Source organism: Umbelopsis ramanniana, assembly GCF_025399195.1.
Source record: "Umbelopsis ramanniana AG unplaced genomic scaffold K450scaffold_29, whole genome shotgun sequence".
Classification (NCBI taxonomy): Eukaryota; Fungi; Mucoromycota; class Umbelopsidomycetes; order Umbelopsidales; family Umbelopsidaceae; genus Umbelopsis; species Umbelopsis ramanniana.
The window spans coordinates 222877-240515 of NW_026252115.1; the positions used below are offsets into that span (position 1 = coordinate 222877).

The 17639-nt window shown below is 42.1% G+C and overlaps 6 protein-coding genes across 6 annotated transcripts; 1 reads left to right on the forward strand and 5 right to left on the reverse strand.

Moving 5' to 3' along the window:
- Window positions 1-6: 6 nt before the first annotated feature.
- K450DRAFT_199483 (uncharacterized protein) lies at window positions 7-435 on the reverse strand (the record flags this gene model as incomplete). The annotated part of the gene is made up of 1 exon (XM_051584604.1): window positions 7-435. One exon carries the CDS (start codon window positions 433-435, stop codon window positions 7-9), a length of 429 nt encoding a protein of 142 aa, XP_051444480.1.
- A 4645-nt stretch (window positions 436-5080) lies between these two features.
- Window positions 5081-5488, reverse strand: K450DRAFT_272016 (uncharacterized protein; the record flags this gene model as incomplete). Its single annotated transcript, XM_051593035.1, has 1 exon — window positions 5081-5488. The coding sequence occupies one exon, from the start codon at window positions 5486-5488 to the stop codon at window positions 5081-5083; it is 408 nt and encodes a 135-aa protein (XP_051444481.1).
- Window positions 5489-6202: 714 nt separating this feature from the next.
- Window positions 6203-6619, reverse strand: K450DRAFT_272017 (uncharacterized protein; the record flags this gene model as incomplete). Its single annotated transcript, XM_051593036.1, has 1 exon — window positions 6203-6619. One exon carries the CDS (start codon window positions 6617-6619, stop codon window positions 6203-6205), a length of 417 nt encoding a protein of 138 aa, XP_051444482.1.
- Window positions 6620-7282: 663 nt separating this feature from the next.
- K450DRAFT_280871 (uncharacterized protein) lies at window positions 7283-7787 on the reverse strand. Its single transcript, XM_051593375.1, has one exon. It carries the CDS (start codon window positions 7748-7750, stop codon window positions 7394-7396), a length of 357 nt encoding a protein of 118 aa, XP_051444483.1. The 5' UTR covers window positions 7751-7787; the 3' UTR covers window positions 7283-7393.
- A 423-nt stretch (window positions 7788-8210) lies between these two features.
- On the reverse strand, window positions 8211-8895 carry K450DRAFT_242317 (uncharacterized protein). Its single transcript, XM_051589230.1, has one exon. The coding sequence runs from the start codon at window positions 8863-8865 to the stop codon at window positions 8452-8454; it is 414 nt and encodes a 137-aa protein (XP_051444484.1). The 5' UTR covers window positions 8866-8895; the 3' UTR covers window positions 8211-8451.
- A 4941-nt stretch (window positions 8896-13836) lies between these two features.
- On the forward strand, window positions 13837-15144 carry K450DRAFT_280873 (uncharacterized protein). Its single transcript, XM_051593376.1, has 2 exons — window positions 13837-14718; window positions 14789-15144. The coding sequence occupies exons 1-2, from the start codon at window positions 13900-13902 to the stop codon at window positions 14996-14998; spliced, it is 1029 nt and encodes a 342-aa protein (XP_051444485.1). The 5' UTR covers window positions 13837-13899; the 3' UTR covers window positions 14999-15144.
- The last annotated feature ends 2495 nt before the right edge of the window (window positions 15145-17639 follow it).

The window sequence follows — 17639 nt, forward strand, 5'->3', positions numbered from 1 at the left end:
GTTACGTCAAAGATTTCCTGCGATGTTGAAAGCAACTACGCAAAGCATAAGCAAGACCGTTGAGGTGCGCAACATAGTAGAAGATCCAGAACTCGGAGTTGGCGGTATATTGGGCCCTGTTGTCGAGGCGGAAGGAACGGCCGCCACATTAAGTACTTGACAAGTGCAGGATCCAGTTTCCGTCAAGGTCTGGCCGTTGGTGGAAGTGGTAGTCGTCCACGAAGAACCATCACATTTTAAATTCTGCGCAATACCATCGATTTCCGTGAAAGAACATTGATTGTTTCCATCGCAGTATGTTTGGAAGCTTTCGTTAGTCATTGTTATTGTGCATCCGGAATAGGTGATGGTTGCTGTTATCATGCAGCTGGACGTACCAGCTTGAGACTGAGCAGTCGGACTCCAGTTGCATCCTGGCGAGGTGGTAATAGTCATCTTCTATCAAGAACGTTATAAAATCTAGTAGTAGTTAAAGGGCCAAATCATATACTCGGCATAGCTTAACTTTTGTTGGAAGGAAAAAGGGAAGTGGTTATGTCATTTCCACTGTAGGCAATTTGGGCTGAGCAAGGTCGTACAGGGGTTTTCCAAATACTCTTCTGATGAAGCTGCGATCTTTCAACACAAACACAAACGCCTTAGGAAGACCAGTAATTACTTATAACGCTGCGTACAAAAACACATACTAAATTTTCAAAGAATCTGTGATAGCTTCAGACGTTACCTCTGTTTTTGAAGCCAAGGGTGGCGACTGGTCATAGTATCAATAAAAGACGGTTTGGTGGATCTGCTGGTGTTGTTCAGGTTTTTAAAGTTTTCTGTGCTGAACCTTTCATTGCTATAGATGTAAATAATAGGGCTTAGAGGATAATATCATGCGGATAGATCGACAATATAAAACGATGGTGTATTTCCACTGCCCATTAATACTTCACCCACGTCTTTCAGCTCTATTACTCTTAGCGTAAGTCCATGTTACAATAGAAGAATACTAGAGCAATGCGAATTGTAGACAGTTAACACTGATTTTATTATAAAGGTAACCTACCAAGAACAGACCCGTATCCGATCCAATCAAAAACGTAAGTACGGCAAGGGCCATCTCTTTCTGACCTTCTCAAATACACTACAGAACCTACCGTGGTCAACGATTTGAAGGCACTATGTACGCTAAAGCCGCACCGGAACAAAGTACATGGTCCAATGGAAATTAAGGGTTTGGAAAATTTCGCTTAAATGCTTGATGATCTTTGATATGGGCACCTAAAGATTCAGTGAGTGAGGTATCTGGCTTCTGAGAGGTGGGTATTGGTCTAGATATGGAGTCGAAAATGGTATGACAAGCCTACCCCCAAGTTAAGAATCGGGTACCTAGCAAGTCGTTGGATCCATGTCTGGCATGTTTCTTGTCTGGTTGGTGTCGGGAAACAATTATGGGATTGGATACCAGGGCGCGAAAATAGCAATGTGGAGTACCTAGTGGCTGGGGTCATACTCGGTGTATACCCAACGAGGTACTGGTGTTGAATGGATGTTGGTGCAAAGGATTTAGGTGAAACAGTAAGACGTTCATAAGAAGATTCAAGTTGTCAAATCCATCAGTTCAATGGAGTGTAAAGCCACCCGCACGCCTCAGAAGGTTCTGTAACTACTTGTTTACTTGTTGCGTTCCCAAGATGCTAATGGACATGATTGTGAGTGCCATCTCGAACTAATTAAAATGTAGAGTGGCTCGCTCCTCTAAGTCGACATGTTTGGTCTTTTGTGAAGGTGTTAACCGCTCCTCACACAGTCGAAATTTGGTTAAATCTTAGTCAATTATAACTTGCAATTTACGCCAGTCTGTGGGATCCAGTAATGGTTAATTGTCGTCACTACCTACTAACTCATATTACAGGAAATTGAGAAACGTCTACCGAACAAAAGTCAGACCAGTAAGTAATCCAGCTTAATTCCTATTCTACTGATCTATTCGTTTGACAACTGTCCTTTTTCTACCAATTGGCAGATGTTCCTACTGAGATCCAACATGCCTTGCCACTGAAAGCACCCTGTGCTGAATATATACAGTCAAAATACCCAAGCGATATCTTGAACCTCAACATGGCCGCCATTTGTTCATGAAAGCTTTCGGAAGCATAATACCTAACCAACTAGTCAATCAGCTACAATATAAGATTAAAGTTAATCTGATATTTACCTTATCGAATCAATACTTGAACAACTTCTGCAAAGTAAACAGCCACGAAATGTGGCATCTACACCTGGGATACAGTATCAGCGGTGATATAAATTCCTCGTCTTCATACTTGTCCCGCCGAATAGTAGAATGTCCGAACAATGCCGTATTTCTACTCGTCTGGTCCAATTTGTATGGTTTCCTGTGAAGCATCGCCAGACATATAGTTAGCGTATTGCATACTTTGCTATATGTCCTCAAGGCAACATTACCTCATCCTCTCGTGCAAAATTTAGATGCATTGCCATTTGAGAATGAACCCTTTTAAGTTCAAGCCACTAGACACACGTCGCACTGCCATGGTTGGTTATGTTTTCGAAACTGAAAAAGCAGTTGGATGCAATGGCAAAGAGTTATGTAGAGAAGTGCCGAGGGTCTGTGCAGTGAATTTTCACTGTTCTGATTACTGGATCAAATTTCTGTGTGATCACAAATCCCAAGATACCGACAAGCTTGGGCAGGATTGAATTTCCTGCAAGAGTGAATAAACCGCTGGTAAATAGCTGCCGATCCAGCTACTTATATCCACATAGCGTACACTGATTAGTTCAGCTCGTATGCCGTCTACAGCCTTTACACAGTCAAATAGGATTGTGGGCTATTAGTTGGTATTAAGTATTTAATTAAAGCTTCCAATGACAGCGCAAAGCGCTAAGCTAGCAGCAATAAGCATGTTTGACTTTGTAAGAGAAATTCCAGCACTCTCATAGGAATAACTAAGTTTAGATACTGCTTTCTCGTATGTACATGATCCTGAAACTGAGGAAAAAGGGCTGCCGGTGGATGGGAATGGGATAGGCAGGCCGTTACAAGGTAAAGATGGAGACGTAGTAAGCTTGGGAGTGTCAAATGATACTCCTTTACAATTACCAGAAGAGTCACACACGCATGGAGCGTAAACATTTTCGTAGGTTTTAATGCAGAACAATTCAGTGATGACAAAGTTCACATAGCATGAATCAAATCCATCTATTTGTTCAAATGCAGTAGGTGGAGGAAGGTACCCGCAACCTATCGAGAACTTGACTGGCATTAAGAATTGAAGAGAGGAATTTGAGAGAAGTAAGGAAAGGTAAAAGATCTCATAATTGGTAAAAAAGATCGGGCGCTTTATATAAAGATACAACGTTACATCTTTCCGCCATCCTGTTTTCCTGGACACAAAACCGTAGAGTTGAGAGGCAGATCAATGCCCTACCAACACTTGGTGTTGTTGACATTATATGATTATGGCATTTTCTCTGTTTTGTTTAATGTCCTCTTCTGACCATACTATCTACTTTCACAATATTGATTGCGATTCAATGCGCTTTAGGTGTGGATAACGATGATTCTTTACTCAGTTTACGCCATTGTCATACTGTGGGCCTGAAATATAAGACGACAAGAAGTGTGTGTGGCTGAGCGTCTGTAATGGTTTGAGTGCAATCTATTAAGAATGCTATTGAAAAGATAGGTGCTAATATTTTTCTTTGTACAGTTAAATCGTCATGCCTGCAAAAAGATAACATCTTTCAAGCAAACAAGGTCAGAAATACTAACTCTGGTATTACATACGCAGAGATGCATTGGAAAGTAATAGTGCAAATTGAGTCTGTCGAACCAGTGCCACGCCAACAATTTTTAACTCATAATCCTCTCGCAGCCAATGTTGGGAGAAAAAATGAGTTGGTCAAGCATATACACAAGATATATCTATTCAAAAGCTAGCAATGACAGCGCAAAGCATTAAACTAGCGGCAATTAGCATGTTTATCTTGGTTAGCAAAATTCTGGCACTGGCATTTGTTGCGGTAAATACTGCTTTCTGGTATGTGCACGATCCTGAAACTGTAACATGACGGTTATATGTGAATGACATCGGCTGGCCGTTACAAAGTAAATTTTGACCAGGCAGGGCAGTGTCACCCGTTGGCATTTCCGAACAATTATCAGAAGCGTCACAATGGCATGGAGCATAAACATTTTCAAGGGTCATGGTGCAATACCCTCTACTGATGGCAAAGTTTACATAGCATGAATCCCATCCAGTTATAGGTCCGCCGGGAAGAATAACTACAGGATTAGGACCGCAGGCTGGCGAGAAGGTGACTGTCATTAAGGATGGAAGAGAAGGACTTGAGAGATGAAAGGAAAAGTGAAAAATCCTATAATTAGTGAAATTCGTACACTTTATTTTGCGATCTAATGTTACATCTTTCCACCATCCTGCTGTCCCGGACACAAAACCATATAGTTGAGATATAGGTCAATATAATTACCCACTTCGGTATCATCAGGGTGGTAACAATACTGTATCTTATCTGTTTTTTAATGACCTCTGTTGACGCATACTATCTGCTTTCGTGATTATACTGACCCCCGTTCAATGCACTCCAGGTGTTGATAGCTAGTGTTTTTAACTGAGTTTACGCCACTGTGATACTGTGGCACAGCATGTTACCATTTTGCATTCTGACTACGAAAGTCAACACTTTGAATTGCCTGAAATATTAAGAGACAAGAAGTGTGCGTGACTGAGCGTCAGTCATGACTTGAGCACACTCTATTAAAATTGCTATTGAAATGATGGATATGAGTAATGCTCTCTATTTACAAGTTTGAATGTCATGTCTGCGAAAAGTTAACGTCTCTCAAGCAAACAGGATGAGAATTACCAACCCTGGTATACATACGCACACAGGGCTTAGAAAGTAAAGTTCTAAACTGCCTATGTCGAGACAGCGCCACACCAACAATTTATAACTCATAGTGCTCTCGCAGTCAATTTTAAGTCAACAGATACTGGTCAATGTAATAAAGTGAGGTGGTCAAGCTACGTTATGCATTATATATATTTATTCAAATGCCACCGATAACAGCGCAAAGCACTAAACTAACGGCAATTAGCATGTTTGACTTGGTCAGTGTAATTCCAGCACTAGTATTTGTAGTAGCAGATCCTGCTTTCTTGTATGTGCACGATCCGGAAATAGCAATATCAACGTTGCCAGTGGATGGGAATGGAATCGGCTGGCCGTTACAAAGTAAAGATTGAGGCGTACCAGTCAGGGAGGTACCACCCGTTGAAACTCCTGAACAGTTACCAGAAGCGTCACATTGGCATGGAGCAAAAACATTGTCAAAGGTTATGGTGCAGGACAGTTCAGTGACGACAAAATTAAGATAGCATGAATCCCATCCAGCTATAGGTGCGAGAGTAGTAACGGTAGGGCTGGGACCGCAGCCTGACGAAAAGGTGACTGTCATCAAGGAATGAAGAGAGCGACTTGAAGGATGATAAAAAGGTAGAAGAAAAGGTAAAGAATCTTATTAGTGAAATTCGCGCGTTTTTATAGCAATCAACCTTACGTTGTTCAACCATGCCGGTGTTTCAGACGCAAGCTATATACTTGAGAGAGACATCAATACAATTACTGACATCCTGCGTTATCGGCATCATAAGATTGCTGCATTTTATCTATTTTCATAAGCTCTTCTTGTGCATACTATCTGCTTTGTTGATGAGACTGATTGCCATTCAATACACTTCAGGCAAGGGTCACTTTGTATTCTTGACTCAGTATACGCCACCGTAATCTTGTGGCACGGCAGGTAGACATAAAGTTTTCTGACTATGAAAGTCAACCTTTGCCTTACCTGAAATACCGGGAGACAAGAAATATGTGTGGCTGAGTGTCATTAACGGGCTGAGCGCATTACATCAAGTTTGCGCGAATGTTTCATGGTCGTATCTGAAAAGGGTAAAATCTCTCGAGAAAGCAAGGTCAGAAATACCAATTCCTATATCACATACGCAAAGGCAACTTTAAAGGTGGTAGTTCAAACTGTCTCTGTCAAATCTGCCAGGTCAACAAATTGTAACTCAAAATCCTCTCGCTGTCAATCATCAAGTCAACAGATGCAGATAAAAGGTGGAAAAATGGGCTGATCAAGTTAAATTACACATTCGATGTATTTCATTTAAAAGCTAGCGATAACAGCACAAAGCACTAAACTAGCAGCAATTAGCATGTTTGACTTGGTCAGTGAAATTCCAGCACTGGTATTATATGTAGTGGCAGAACCTGCTTTCTTGTACGTGCATGATCCTGAAACAGAGGACACAGAGCCGTTAGTGCTAGTGACTGAGATGGGAATTGGCTGGCCGTTACAAGGTACAGTGTGAGACGTATTGGCTAGGGAGGTACTAGCCGTTGAAGGTCCTGAGCAGTTACCAGAAGCGTCACACTGGCATGGAGCAAAAACTTTGTTGATAGTTATGGTGCAGGACCCATCAGTGATGACATAGCTAAAATAGCATGAATCCCATCCAGCTATAGGTGCGAGAGTAGTAACGGTAGGGCTGGGACCGCAGCCTGGCGAGAAGGTGACTGGCATTAAGGAATAAGAGAGCGACTTGAGAGATGAAAAAAAAGTAAAAGAAAAGGTAAAGGATCCTATAATTAGTGAATTCGCGCGTTTTTATATTGCAATTCAACGTTACATTGTTCAACCATGCCGGCATTACAGACCCAAAATATATAGTTGAGAGTGATCAAGCAATTACTGACACCTGGTATCATCAGCATCATAAGATTGCTGTATTTTATCTGTCTTCATAAGCTCTTCTTTTGCATACTATCTGCTTTGTTGATGAGACTGATTGCCATTCAATACACTTCAGGCAAGGGTCACTTTGTATTCTTGACTCAGTATACGCCACCGTAATCCTGTGGCACAGCAGGTATACATAAAGTTTTCTGACTATGAAAGTCAACCTTTGCCTTACCTGAAATACCGGGAGACAAGAAATATGTGTGGCTGAGCGTCATTAACGGTCTGAGCGCATTATATCAAGTTTGCGCGAATGTTTCATGGTCATATCTGAAAGGGTAAAATCTCTTGAGAAAACACAAGGTTAGAAATACCAATTCCTGTATCACATACGCAAAGGCAACGTTGACGGTGGTATTTCAAACTGTCTCTGTCGAATCTGCCAGATCAACAAATTATAACTCCAAAATCCTCTCACTGTCAATCATCAAGTCAACAGATGCAGATAAAAGATGGAAAAAATTGGGCTGATCAAGCTACATTACACATTCGATGTACTTCATTTCAAAAGCTACCGATAACAGCGCAAAGCACTAAACTAGCAGCAATTAGCATGTTTTACTTGGTCAGTGAAATTCCAGCACTGGTATCATTTGTAGTGGCAGATCCTGCTTTCTTGTATGTGCACCATCCTGAAACCGCAATATCAACATTGCCAGTGGATGGGAATGGAATCGGCTGGCCGTTACAAGGTAAAGTGTAAGACGTATCAGCCAGGGAGGTACCACCCAATGGAAATCCTGAGCAGTTACCAGAAGCGTCACACTGGCATGGAGCAAAAACATTGTCAACGGTCATGGTGCAGGACCTATCAGTGACGACCAAGTTAATGTAGCATGAGTCCCATCCAGCTATAGGTGTGAGAGTAGTAACGGCTGGGCTGAAACCGCAGCCCGACGAGAAGGTGACTGACATTAAGGAATAAGAGAGCGACTTGAGAAATGAAAAAAAGTAAAAAGAAAAGGTAAAGGACCCTATAATTATTGAAATTCGTGCGTTTTTATATGGCAATCTACGTTGCTCAACCATGCCGGTGTTTCAGACGCAAACTATATACTTGAGAGTGACAAAAATACAATTACTGACACTCTGCGTTATCAGTATCTTAAGATTGCTGCATTTTTTCCATTTTCACAAGCTCTTCTTGACATACTATCTGCTTTCATGATGATACTGATTGCCATTCAATACACTTCAGGCAAGGGTCACTTTGTATTTTTGACTCAGTATACGCCGATGTAATGCTGTGGCACCACAGATAGACATAAAGTTTTCTGACTATGAAAGTCGACCTTTGCATTACCTAAAACACCAGGAGACAGAAATATGTGTGGTTGAGCGTCAGTAACGGTCTGAGCGCATTATATCAAGTTTGCGCGAATGTTTCATGGTTGTATTTGAAAAGGGTAAAATCTCTTGAGAAAACAAGGTTAGAAATACCAATTCCTATATCACATACGCAAAGGCAACTTTGAAGGTGGTAGTTCAAACTGTCTCTGTCGAATCTGCCAGATCAACAAATTATAACTCCAAAATCCTCTCACTGTCAATCATTAAGTCAACAGGTGCGGAAAAATGGGCTGGTCAAGCTACATTACACATTCGATGTATTATATTTAAAAGCTACCGATAACAGCACAAAGCACTAAACTAGCAGCAATTAGCATGTTTGACTTGGTCAGTGAAATTCCAGCACTGGTATTATTATTTGTAGTGGCAGAACCTGCTTTCTTGTATGTGCATGATCCTGAAACAGAGAATTCAGAGCTGCCAGTGGATGGGAATGGGATAGGTTGACCGTTACATGGGATGGCTTGAGTCGCGTCGGCTGTGGGAGTGCCAGCTACTGATACCCCTGAACAATTACCAGAAGCGTCGCATTGGCAAGGCGTGAATTGATTATCGACGGTAATAGTACAGTTTGCTGCAGTAATGACAAAGTTTGCATAGCAAGAGTCATACCCAGCAACAGGCGAAGGAGTGGGAATAGGAGTAGTAGCAGGGCAGCCTGAAGAGAAGGTAATGGTCATAACGGAAGTAATGAAAGGCGTGAAGCAGTGGTAAAAAGATTCAGTTGGTGAAATGGCCCCATTTATATAGAACTCTTCAGCGTTACCATGGTGACATATAAATATGTATTAGCATGCATAGATTTGCTGCGCTTCAGCCTTGGATTTAAGGCTTTTACCTTTCTGTTTTAGATTTCGTGAGGAATGGTCTGGTAACTCGTTGCGTTGTGTCAGATTATCACGTTTTCCACATGTGCTGTTGCTATATATGGCGCCAAATATAATGCTGTTGATCCAGATCAATGTTCATGATGTAGGCGCAAACAGTAGTAAAAAGTAGCAGGAAATGGGTTGTAAAAGACACCAGAGGTACAGTGATATGATCAAGTGGTTTATACATTGGTTTATTCCCTAAACGTTATCCAGCGCTATGTTGAATTCTTACCGGGGTAGTATAAGCCTCAACTAATACCATATAAAAACTTTTCTCAAATATTTTCGCTGACGATGATAGGATGAAAATATAGTTCCTGTAGCACGATCTTCATCAGCGCCGCTGATAGTTGCTTAGCCACTACCAGAGTACATATATAAAGCGATAACCAGCCTCAGCAATGTGAATATTCGGGGCTATATTGTATCATGGTGTCATTAGCATTTGCTGGTCATGTCGAGGAGTGTTTGTCGATGTGAACGAATCACTGTCTGTGAACCACTTGCTCAATGGAAGTAGAATTTAGTGTTATTCATGTTTTTCTCCTTACTTTTTGTGCCACTTGTCATGCCATGCACTGTTTGTTTCATTTCTGTCCCCGGTAAATCGGGGCTTCATGACCAGATTGACCGTCAAATTAGATCAACGCTGCAATGTTGATGAAGCTAAAATGAGCTTTAGGGACTTGTCTATTTGACATAAAGTAATAAAGGATTAAGGCAAGACCAATTGAAGAAAGACAGATATTCAAAATCATTTTGTTTTACCATTGACAACATGAGCGACGTCTAGACGTCTACAATTTGGACCAGTGTGTACCCACTGGTACCGTATGGCCCAATAGACCACCAAAGCATAACATAGCATAGAAATGGTGCCCAAATTTTCTCTTGGAAAGACTGAATTTATTGATAGTGATCGCCTCATAACATGATCCTGATCATAGTAGAAGCTACCAGAGCAAAGACGAGAACTATTTCTCTTTTGCCAAGGACAAGAGGATTTGCTATAGAAGTTGAAGGGATTGTAGAGCTTGCGGCTGGTGCGGGTGATATAATTGAATTTGTCCATTTTGATGACGGCAGAGCTGTTGGCAGCGCAACTGTCGTGCCATTAGTTGTTGATTGACCAAACTGACATGTGCAAGATCCGACCACCGACTTGAGAGGTAATAGAAGTCCCGTGATATTCCAAGTTGATCCGTCACAAGGAGCTTCGGCTGGCTGGCCATCCATGGTCAAGATAACGCAAAGCTTTTGGCTGTCGCACTTCGCGAAGTACGGCTGGTCTATGAATGTTAGATTGCAGCCAGGCGTAGTGAGGAAATAAACCATGTTGAAGCTGCATGCAGAATTACTGTCGGATGGTAACGTGGAGGTACTATTATTAACGACGATGTTGCATCCTGGAGTATATGTTATAGTCATTTACGCAAACGTAGGAGCAATGGGTCAGTGCCGGCTGAACGAAGACTAGCGAAGTGACTTGGTTGAAGCAGTGTTTACGGAGAGTGAGTTTAGTGGAGAAAAAAAAAAGGCTGCATTGCAAGTCAAGGTGGAAATGCAATTAATAAATTTCAAGGTAACAGGGAAAATGTGGATTGGAGCGATAAAGTAGTCAGAAAAGCCTACGGTGTACAGAAGTCATGGAAATGATCTCTTGACTTCATTGAATTTGCTGCCACGGTTAATTTTTGTAATACCAGGCAGGGGCCACACATTTGTCGAAATTTGCCAAACACACACTCATGGGGAATTTTCCTTTGCACCATCTGCAACACGCAATTAGTGTGTACAACAGCATGGCTTTGCCGCAGCTTAATATGTTTTCATTCCATACTGAGCAACTACCTGCAACGAGACGGTGGCGTAATATGATAGAGATACCATCTTGTTTTGCTAATGAATCCAAAATTGCCTATGCAAACTAACACATACAGAATGTGATGGGCGGGGGCCTTGTAGCTGTCAGATTATATTAGAAGTCTGCCGTTTACATTGATGTTTTCCCTCAATGTGCTGATTGATTGCTTCAGACGACGTTGGTGCCAATACTCATGTCTGCATATGTATGATTGTCCAATAGTGAATCAAAGGTAGCAAATGGAGAAAGTTGACCATTATGTTACTGATGTGCTCTTGGAACGACAATGTTCTCAGATAAGGAGACATGATCAATGAAGAGCCTGCCATTCGAATCTTAGATTCTGACAGTAAATCAGGCAAGTAAATGTATTTCTATTTCTTGCTGGCTGATATGATTGCATATTGCAAACACTGCATATGAAATCAGTCAGTATAGCGTAACCTACACAATGACCTTTTAGCAGTACTAACGTGAACGCACATCGATTGGTCCCATGAATCAAAGAATTATAGGAACAAATGGCTTCAAGCAAATTTTAAACTAGTAAGGACCTGCTTGTGTTCCTAACCTTTTTCATGAAGGATCTTTATTGCTATCAATATCAAATCATATCACCATAGAAGAAATAAATAAAGCAAGAGAATGTTCTTTGCTTCCCATTTTGAACGGACTAGCCGTAGCAGCTGTGTCTATTGCGTTATTTGAGCCAGATATCGAAATTATTGCGGATGTAGGTTATATATAATTGTATCTATCCAGCTCATTGACCTTTAGTGTTAATTAGGGCATCAAAATCATAACCAATTGAGCAAAACTGAATTTAAGCACATGCTTTTTCAGAGCGTAAACGTACTAACCCAACCTTCAGACAACAATAGTTGAATACCCTCAGGATACAAGGCGGCAATATTGGTGTTGGCCACGCCTTGCTTGTATCCATGGAAGTGGCTAAATTCAATGGTCGAAGTATTCTAGCTTAGATGGTCTTGGACTGCTACTTCGAAAGAGATGAATTGTTTATGAACTAAATAATTATAATCGTAACAACAAAATTGTTTGTCGAGCGAATTCGTGGCTCTTGTTCCTGCATGACATATGCACGCCACTATATGGCTGCAAAAGGAAGTCAAAGTGATTCCGCATTCTAATCTGTAACATTGTTTGACATTATAGTTACTCCAATGTGCAAATGAAGGACGGGACAACATTTTTAGCGTGTGCAGTCGGTCGGAATTTGGGAAGTCAATAGGTGAGATAAGAGACGAAACCGAAGAAATTGAAAAGCTTCAGCGAATTTCAGCAGGGACTGCTATTAAAAGTTAATGTTCATGTTTTTAGAAACTGGAGGGAAACTTCACTTTACCCACCCCTTGCCAGTTCAGCAACGCTCGTATAGTGCTTTGTTCGTTTGGAGAAAATTGAGCTATCTCCTGTTTTCAACAGCCTCAGGGTTCAGTTATCCTCGATTGGGTATGTTGAAATTGTTTACCAATTACGACCCTGGATTTTAGCGACAATCAAACACAGTCGGGCAGTCCAACTTTCTACGAGTATTTTGAGCGTGTTGCCTTGCTAATAATAGTGAGCTTCAAACTTTGGTAGTATTTTGGTACCTCGTGCATAGCTGGGTCTCGCTTGTACGGACTAGTGTTACGATATACAAGTTCTGAAGTCACAGTAGAGGTTTCTTTTTGCTATTTGAGAAAGAAAGACTAGATCGGTCGCCTTTTAGATAAAAGTAATTTGACCTGGCTTGTGCACAAAGTAGCAATGGCTGAAAAGGCAATCAAGCCCAGCTACAAAATGAACAAGCAAAGGTGAACCCTAAGGATTTTAGCAATTTGAGAAAAAGGTTATTATGATTTACACCAATCGATTGATTGGGCACAAGCGAACGAGGCAGGGAAGAAATCTTACGCGGGCTCGGCTTGTTACACGATTCGCATGCACGGTGTCGGCCAGGTTGCTCGAAACAGGCTTATAACTTGATTTGGGATAGTAAATACGTATGGTGCTTGACACTATAGAAGCAAAAAGGGGGCTCGAGTATGTGCGTTACTGCTGTTTCGTGCTCCTCTCAACGCTGAATCTCAGGTTCAAGAATCCGCTTTATGCAAAAGCTAAAATTTTTTCTTCAAATTCATGCCAAAAGGTGTGTACATCCTTTTATGAATTCAATCGCCGATAAATTGTGATCCAGCTTAATTCGTCCAAGATGGATTTTATTGCTGAACGATATGGTTCATGATCCCCGCGTTCAACGAGGAAGGAAAGATCAAAGGGCCATTCAAAACAATAAAACCGGTGTTTCATATTTCACATGAAGCTCTCAGCAACTCCATAGGCAAAAGTCAAGAAAGCGGGTTTATTAGGTGGCACTTTGTGTAATACAACTTTGCCTCATGCGGGGATTTCGTGATTCGAAAGAAGAGGAGGAAGGTCGCCCACTTTGCTGAATGGCCACTAGTTTCGCCTGCCTCTTGCAGGCTTCCAATATTTCTATTCTAATATCGATGGCCAATCCGGGCATTGCCACAACGTGGGTGGACCACATTTTGACTTGAGGACCCATCTTCAGTCGAGTCAGTTACTAGGGGACGCATTTGCCATGACAAAATCCACGGAGATGAGAAAATTGGCTGTTGGGTTGTGCGCTGATACCCTGCTAATTTTCACTTGATTGCCCGAATGAAATCAGAAATGTGGTCTTGCTGAACTTGGCTATCGCCACTCAAAGCGGCAGTTTAACCTCATTAAATTGTGGTAACACAATAACTTGAGTATCGTTGCAAAGAAGTTGCGTTACACTATAAAGACTGGGTCACCTCTCTACACACGTTAAATCCTTTTTATCTCGCTTCTCTTTAACGCTTTTTGCCTGGTTGCAAACAAGTTCTCTTCTTCACCACCCACCCCAGTCCAATTCCTTAACACCACCAACCTTTTTTTTTTCTCTTTTTGTCACGAAGAAGATAATGTTCATTCGTCATTTGCTTCTATCGACTACTGTCGCAGCCATGCTGGGTTCCATGGCTACCGCTTTCCCACTCCCTGGTCACTCTAAGCGTGCTGAATCCAAGAGTTGCGCTACCGTCGTCAAGGGTACCACTTTGACCTCAACTCCTTTCTACATCACCTTCAATGGTACCATTGAAGGCGATGCATGCTCGTCCATCAACGGCAGTACCAGCCATTTCACTCTGCACTCGTTCAACAGTTCAGACTACCTTACTGCTGTCAACCTTGATGGCACCACCACCAACGGTACTTCTTGCGACATTACCATCCCTGACAACCGTTACCAAACCGTCACTGGAAAGAGTGTGTTCGTTTTCGTTCCTCTCATTACTGCTGATGGTAATAAGACTTCCATCAGCTGCGGTAATGATAAGCCCGTTGCCTTGAACGTCAACTTGGATTCCTTCAACGTTCCTGGCGTTAACGTCACTACCACTACCATTACTGGTGAGACTACCACCACTCATGCTGCTGCTCCTACCCACCATGCCCAAGAAGTTCACCATACCACCACCACCACTACCGAGGAACCTCATACCACCCATGAACCTCATACCACCCACCATACCACCACTACCCACCACACCACCACCACCACTACCACCACTCACCATGCCACCACTACTCATCATAGCAATGAAGACGACAGCTCTGATGACAGTGGTGGTGCTGACTCTTTCTCTGGAAGAGGTACCTGGTTCATTCCTGAAACTGAAGGTGGCGCCCAAGGTGCCTGCGGTCCTTTTGAATCCAATTCCGACATGATTGGTGCTCTTGTGAGTACAAAGTCTCGTTTACTTTCAATCTTTATGAAGCCATCTTTACTAATTTTTTTATTTTTTCTAGAACGCTCCTCAATACGGTAACCTCAATGGCAAGAGCTCCTGGTGTGGAAAGAAGGTCAAGGTCTCCAGCGGTGGCAAGAGCATCATTATCACCATCAATGACGCTTGCCCTGAGTGCGCCCACGGCTCTATTGATTTGACTCAAGCTGCCTTCGAAAAGCTCGGTAACCTCGTTACCGGTGTTCTTCCCATCACTTGGCACGAGATTTAAATGGTTTTTGCCATGGACCCAGCTTAGAAAATTTCCCTTCATTTTAGTTTTGTAGTAGCTACTTTCTCTACCGTCTGATTTTTTTAATGTATCATCGTTCTCAGTGATAATAGTAAAAATCGACACGACCCCCTTTCCCTCTATGCAAATCATCGTTCAAATGACGTGAGACGTTTTCGCTACACTGGTAATATCTGCTGCGCACGCTCCAGATGCGCACGGAATGAAATGCAGGGTGAGCGGTAAATATTTACATGCATTCATGTCAGCCGGTTGACATATTGTGGCGGTCAAAAGTATCAATGTTTTCTTATTATTGCATTTTAATTATGTTTTTTTTATTTATTTTAAAAACTTTTCACCCTCTTGGTTTATCGCTTGTATTGCCCGGGTGTACCAGGTTTGGTCAAGGCCGCAGGAGAATTAATGCCGGTATCCTTTGGTGTTGCTTTCAACCAATTGGATTTGCGGCCCTTTTCATAGATCTCTTCGAGCACCGTTCCAAAAGTACCATTCTCTCGTAACTCGAGGTACTTTTTATACAACAACAATGCCTACACCAAAGGAAGAACTTAGTTTCTGCGTAGCAACTTTCAAATCATCTGCTGTCTCAACTTACCGTCTTGGCATCTTCAATACTGTTGTGCGTAACTTGTTGAATATCCAGCTGAAGCAGAGCCCACGCCAAGAAACGTAATGAAATTTTTCTGTGCCCAGTGAAAGAAACGATAAATATCCACTGTGTGTCGAATTGACTTCTTAAACACCATCACCTACCGTTGTCTGTTTCGCATGTAGTATATATCTAGAGTATCTATGACTTGCTCGGGGGGTACCAAAATATCTAAAGTGCACTGTCAGAATCACAATCGCAAGATCTGACAATGCATTCGTCACCAGAAATACTTACTGATGATACGGAAATCGCTCTTCAAGCCGTGACCAATGAAGATACATCCAAGATCAACCAATAGTCTTAGCTTCTTGTACGCAATCTTGAGAGGTACAAGAGTGTGTTTCGAGGTCTGTGGATCAAGATCACCCGCTACATCGGACAAATCCCCAAATTAATGAATTTATGCCAAATTGGCTTAGATATGGCCATTTAATTTACCTTCAATACCACTGTATTCCGTAAGGTAGTCGACAATGGGTTCGCTGTTCGCAATATAATCATCGATGAAAGGCGTTCCTTCCATATCCCCGCTTTCGCCTCTGAGCACACTGACGCGAGCAAGACTGAGTCGACTGGGCCGAATGACAGACTTGGTACCATCGCTACGAATTTCGGTTTCTTCTTGGCTCAATGCTACAAATTCCGCATCGATCGAGATCAAAGTTCCAGCTTTTGGCATTTCATCCTGGCTAAGAATTTTGTAGGATGGGGGCTCAGTAGACGGGTTTCTAAAAAGCGAGAACCAGTCAGTGAAATGTCTTTCACCATAAGCTTTCCTTTTTGAGTGCACTTACTTCGTAATGGAAATGTCCTTAAAGAGGATCGATAGGTCAACATGCGAAGGTAGCTTGGATAAATCTAGAAGCTGGTCTAAATCAACCCGGGTATATTGAAGGATGGAAGGTATCTATTTTGTCAAAAGGTTGAGGTTATCATCCATTGCCAAGGTTTGATGTTTGCCAAACTCCACTGTAACTTACCTTCCAACTGCCTTTGAAGGAAAACACCTCATCAGCTTCGATATTCTTGACCAAAAAGTCATTAAAGAGGTACCATGGTGACTTTTCGGATCCCTCCAATTCTGCGGTGGGTACTGGTGTTCAAATGTTCAGTAAAGAAATGTGTAGGGTGATGTCACAGATGAAATTATAGACATGGACATACTTCGGATCTGGGAGACCAAGTGTGGTACTTCTCTGTCACTCTGCACTTGAGATACAATAGACTAAACCAGTGCGTTAGGCTAACTTGCTGAGAAATTCCTCGCCAAACTGAACTGGAAAAAAAGGACTTACCGAGAGCTCATAAACAGCTAGCTGCTGAGAACCCACAAGGAGCTCAATCGGCACTGGCTGTCTTGGATCTAGCGCTTTGATATCAATTTCATCTTCGACAATCCTAATGAGCAATCTGTTTGGAACATACAAGGCATGGTGAGTAGTCAGATTAAAGCATCGGTGTGAAGCATTCATACTTACCGTTCCGGTAACCAAGTCTTGCTAGTGCCACCAGGTGATTCTGCACCGCTGTCACTATCGGTTCTAGGACTAGTGGTAGTATTGTGAGCTGACGCTTGACTGCCTTTTCCATTACCATTAGCATGGTGTCGCCATAAGCTCGCTTGCTCCGAAGATGTAATGCCAGAGTTAATGGTCAAAATGCTAGGAAGTTCGCGAAGCAGCTTCTTGGTAGCAATCGGTTGATATTGCTGACAATTAACACAATAAGCTTTTGTCTTGGTTTCTCGATTAATGCTCGTCTTAAGCAAACTTGCAAACGAGCGCTTCTTGATCCTTTGATCCTGCTTGACATTTGAGGACGCCAGCTAGGTCACAAAATAAATGTTTTAGTTTCTTTCGTCCAATTAATGCGAATATCAGCATAGTGTTGCCCACCTTTTTAGGGTACATGATATCCACCACGTAAGGATAAGTGGTTCTAATGATCTCGTTCGAACAGTGCGAG

Coding starts and splice junctions, on each gene's coding strand:
- K450DRAFT_280871 (XM_051593375.1), bottom strand. CDS start 7,750: ATGTCAGTCACCTTCTCGTCGGGCTGCGGTTTCAGCCCAGCCGTTACT.
- K450DRAFT_242317 (XM_051589230.1), bottom strand. CDS start 8,865: ATGACCATTACCTTCTCTTCAGGCTGCCCTGCTACTACTCCTATTCCC.
- K450DRAFT_280873 (XM_051593376.1), top strand. CDS start 13,900: ATGTTCATTCGTCATTTGCTTCTATCGACTACTGTCGCAGCCATGCTG. Junction 14,719..14,788: donor CCGACATGATTGGTGCTCTT/GTGAGTACAAAG, acceptor TATTTTTTCTAG/AACGCTCCTCAATACGGTAA.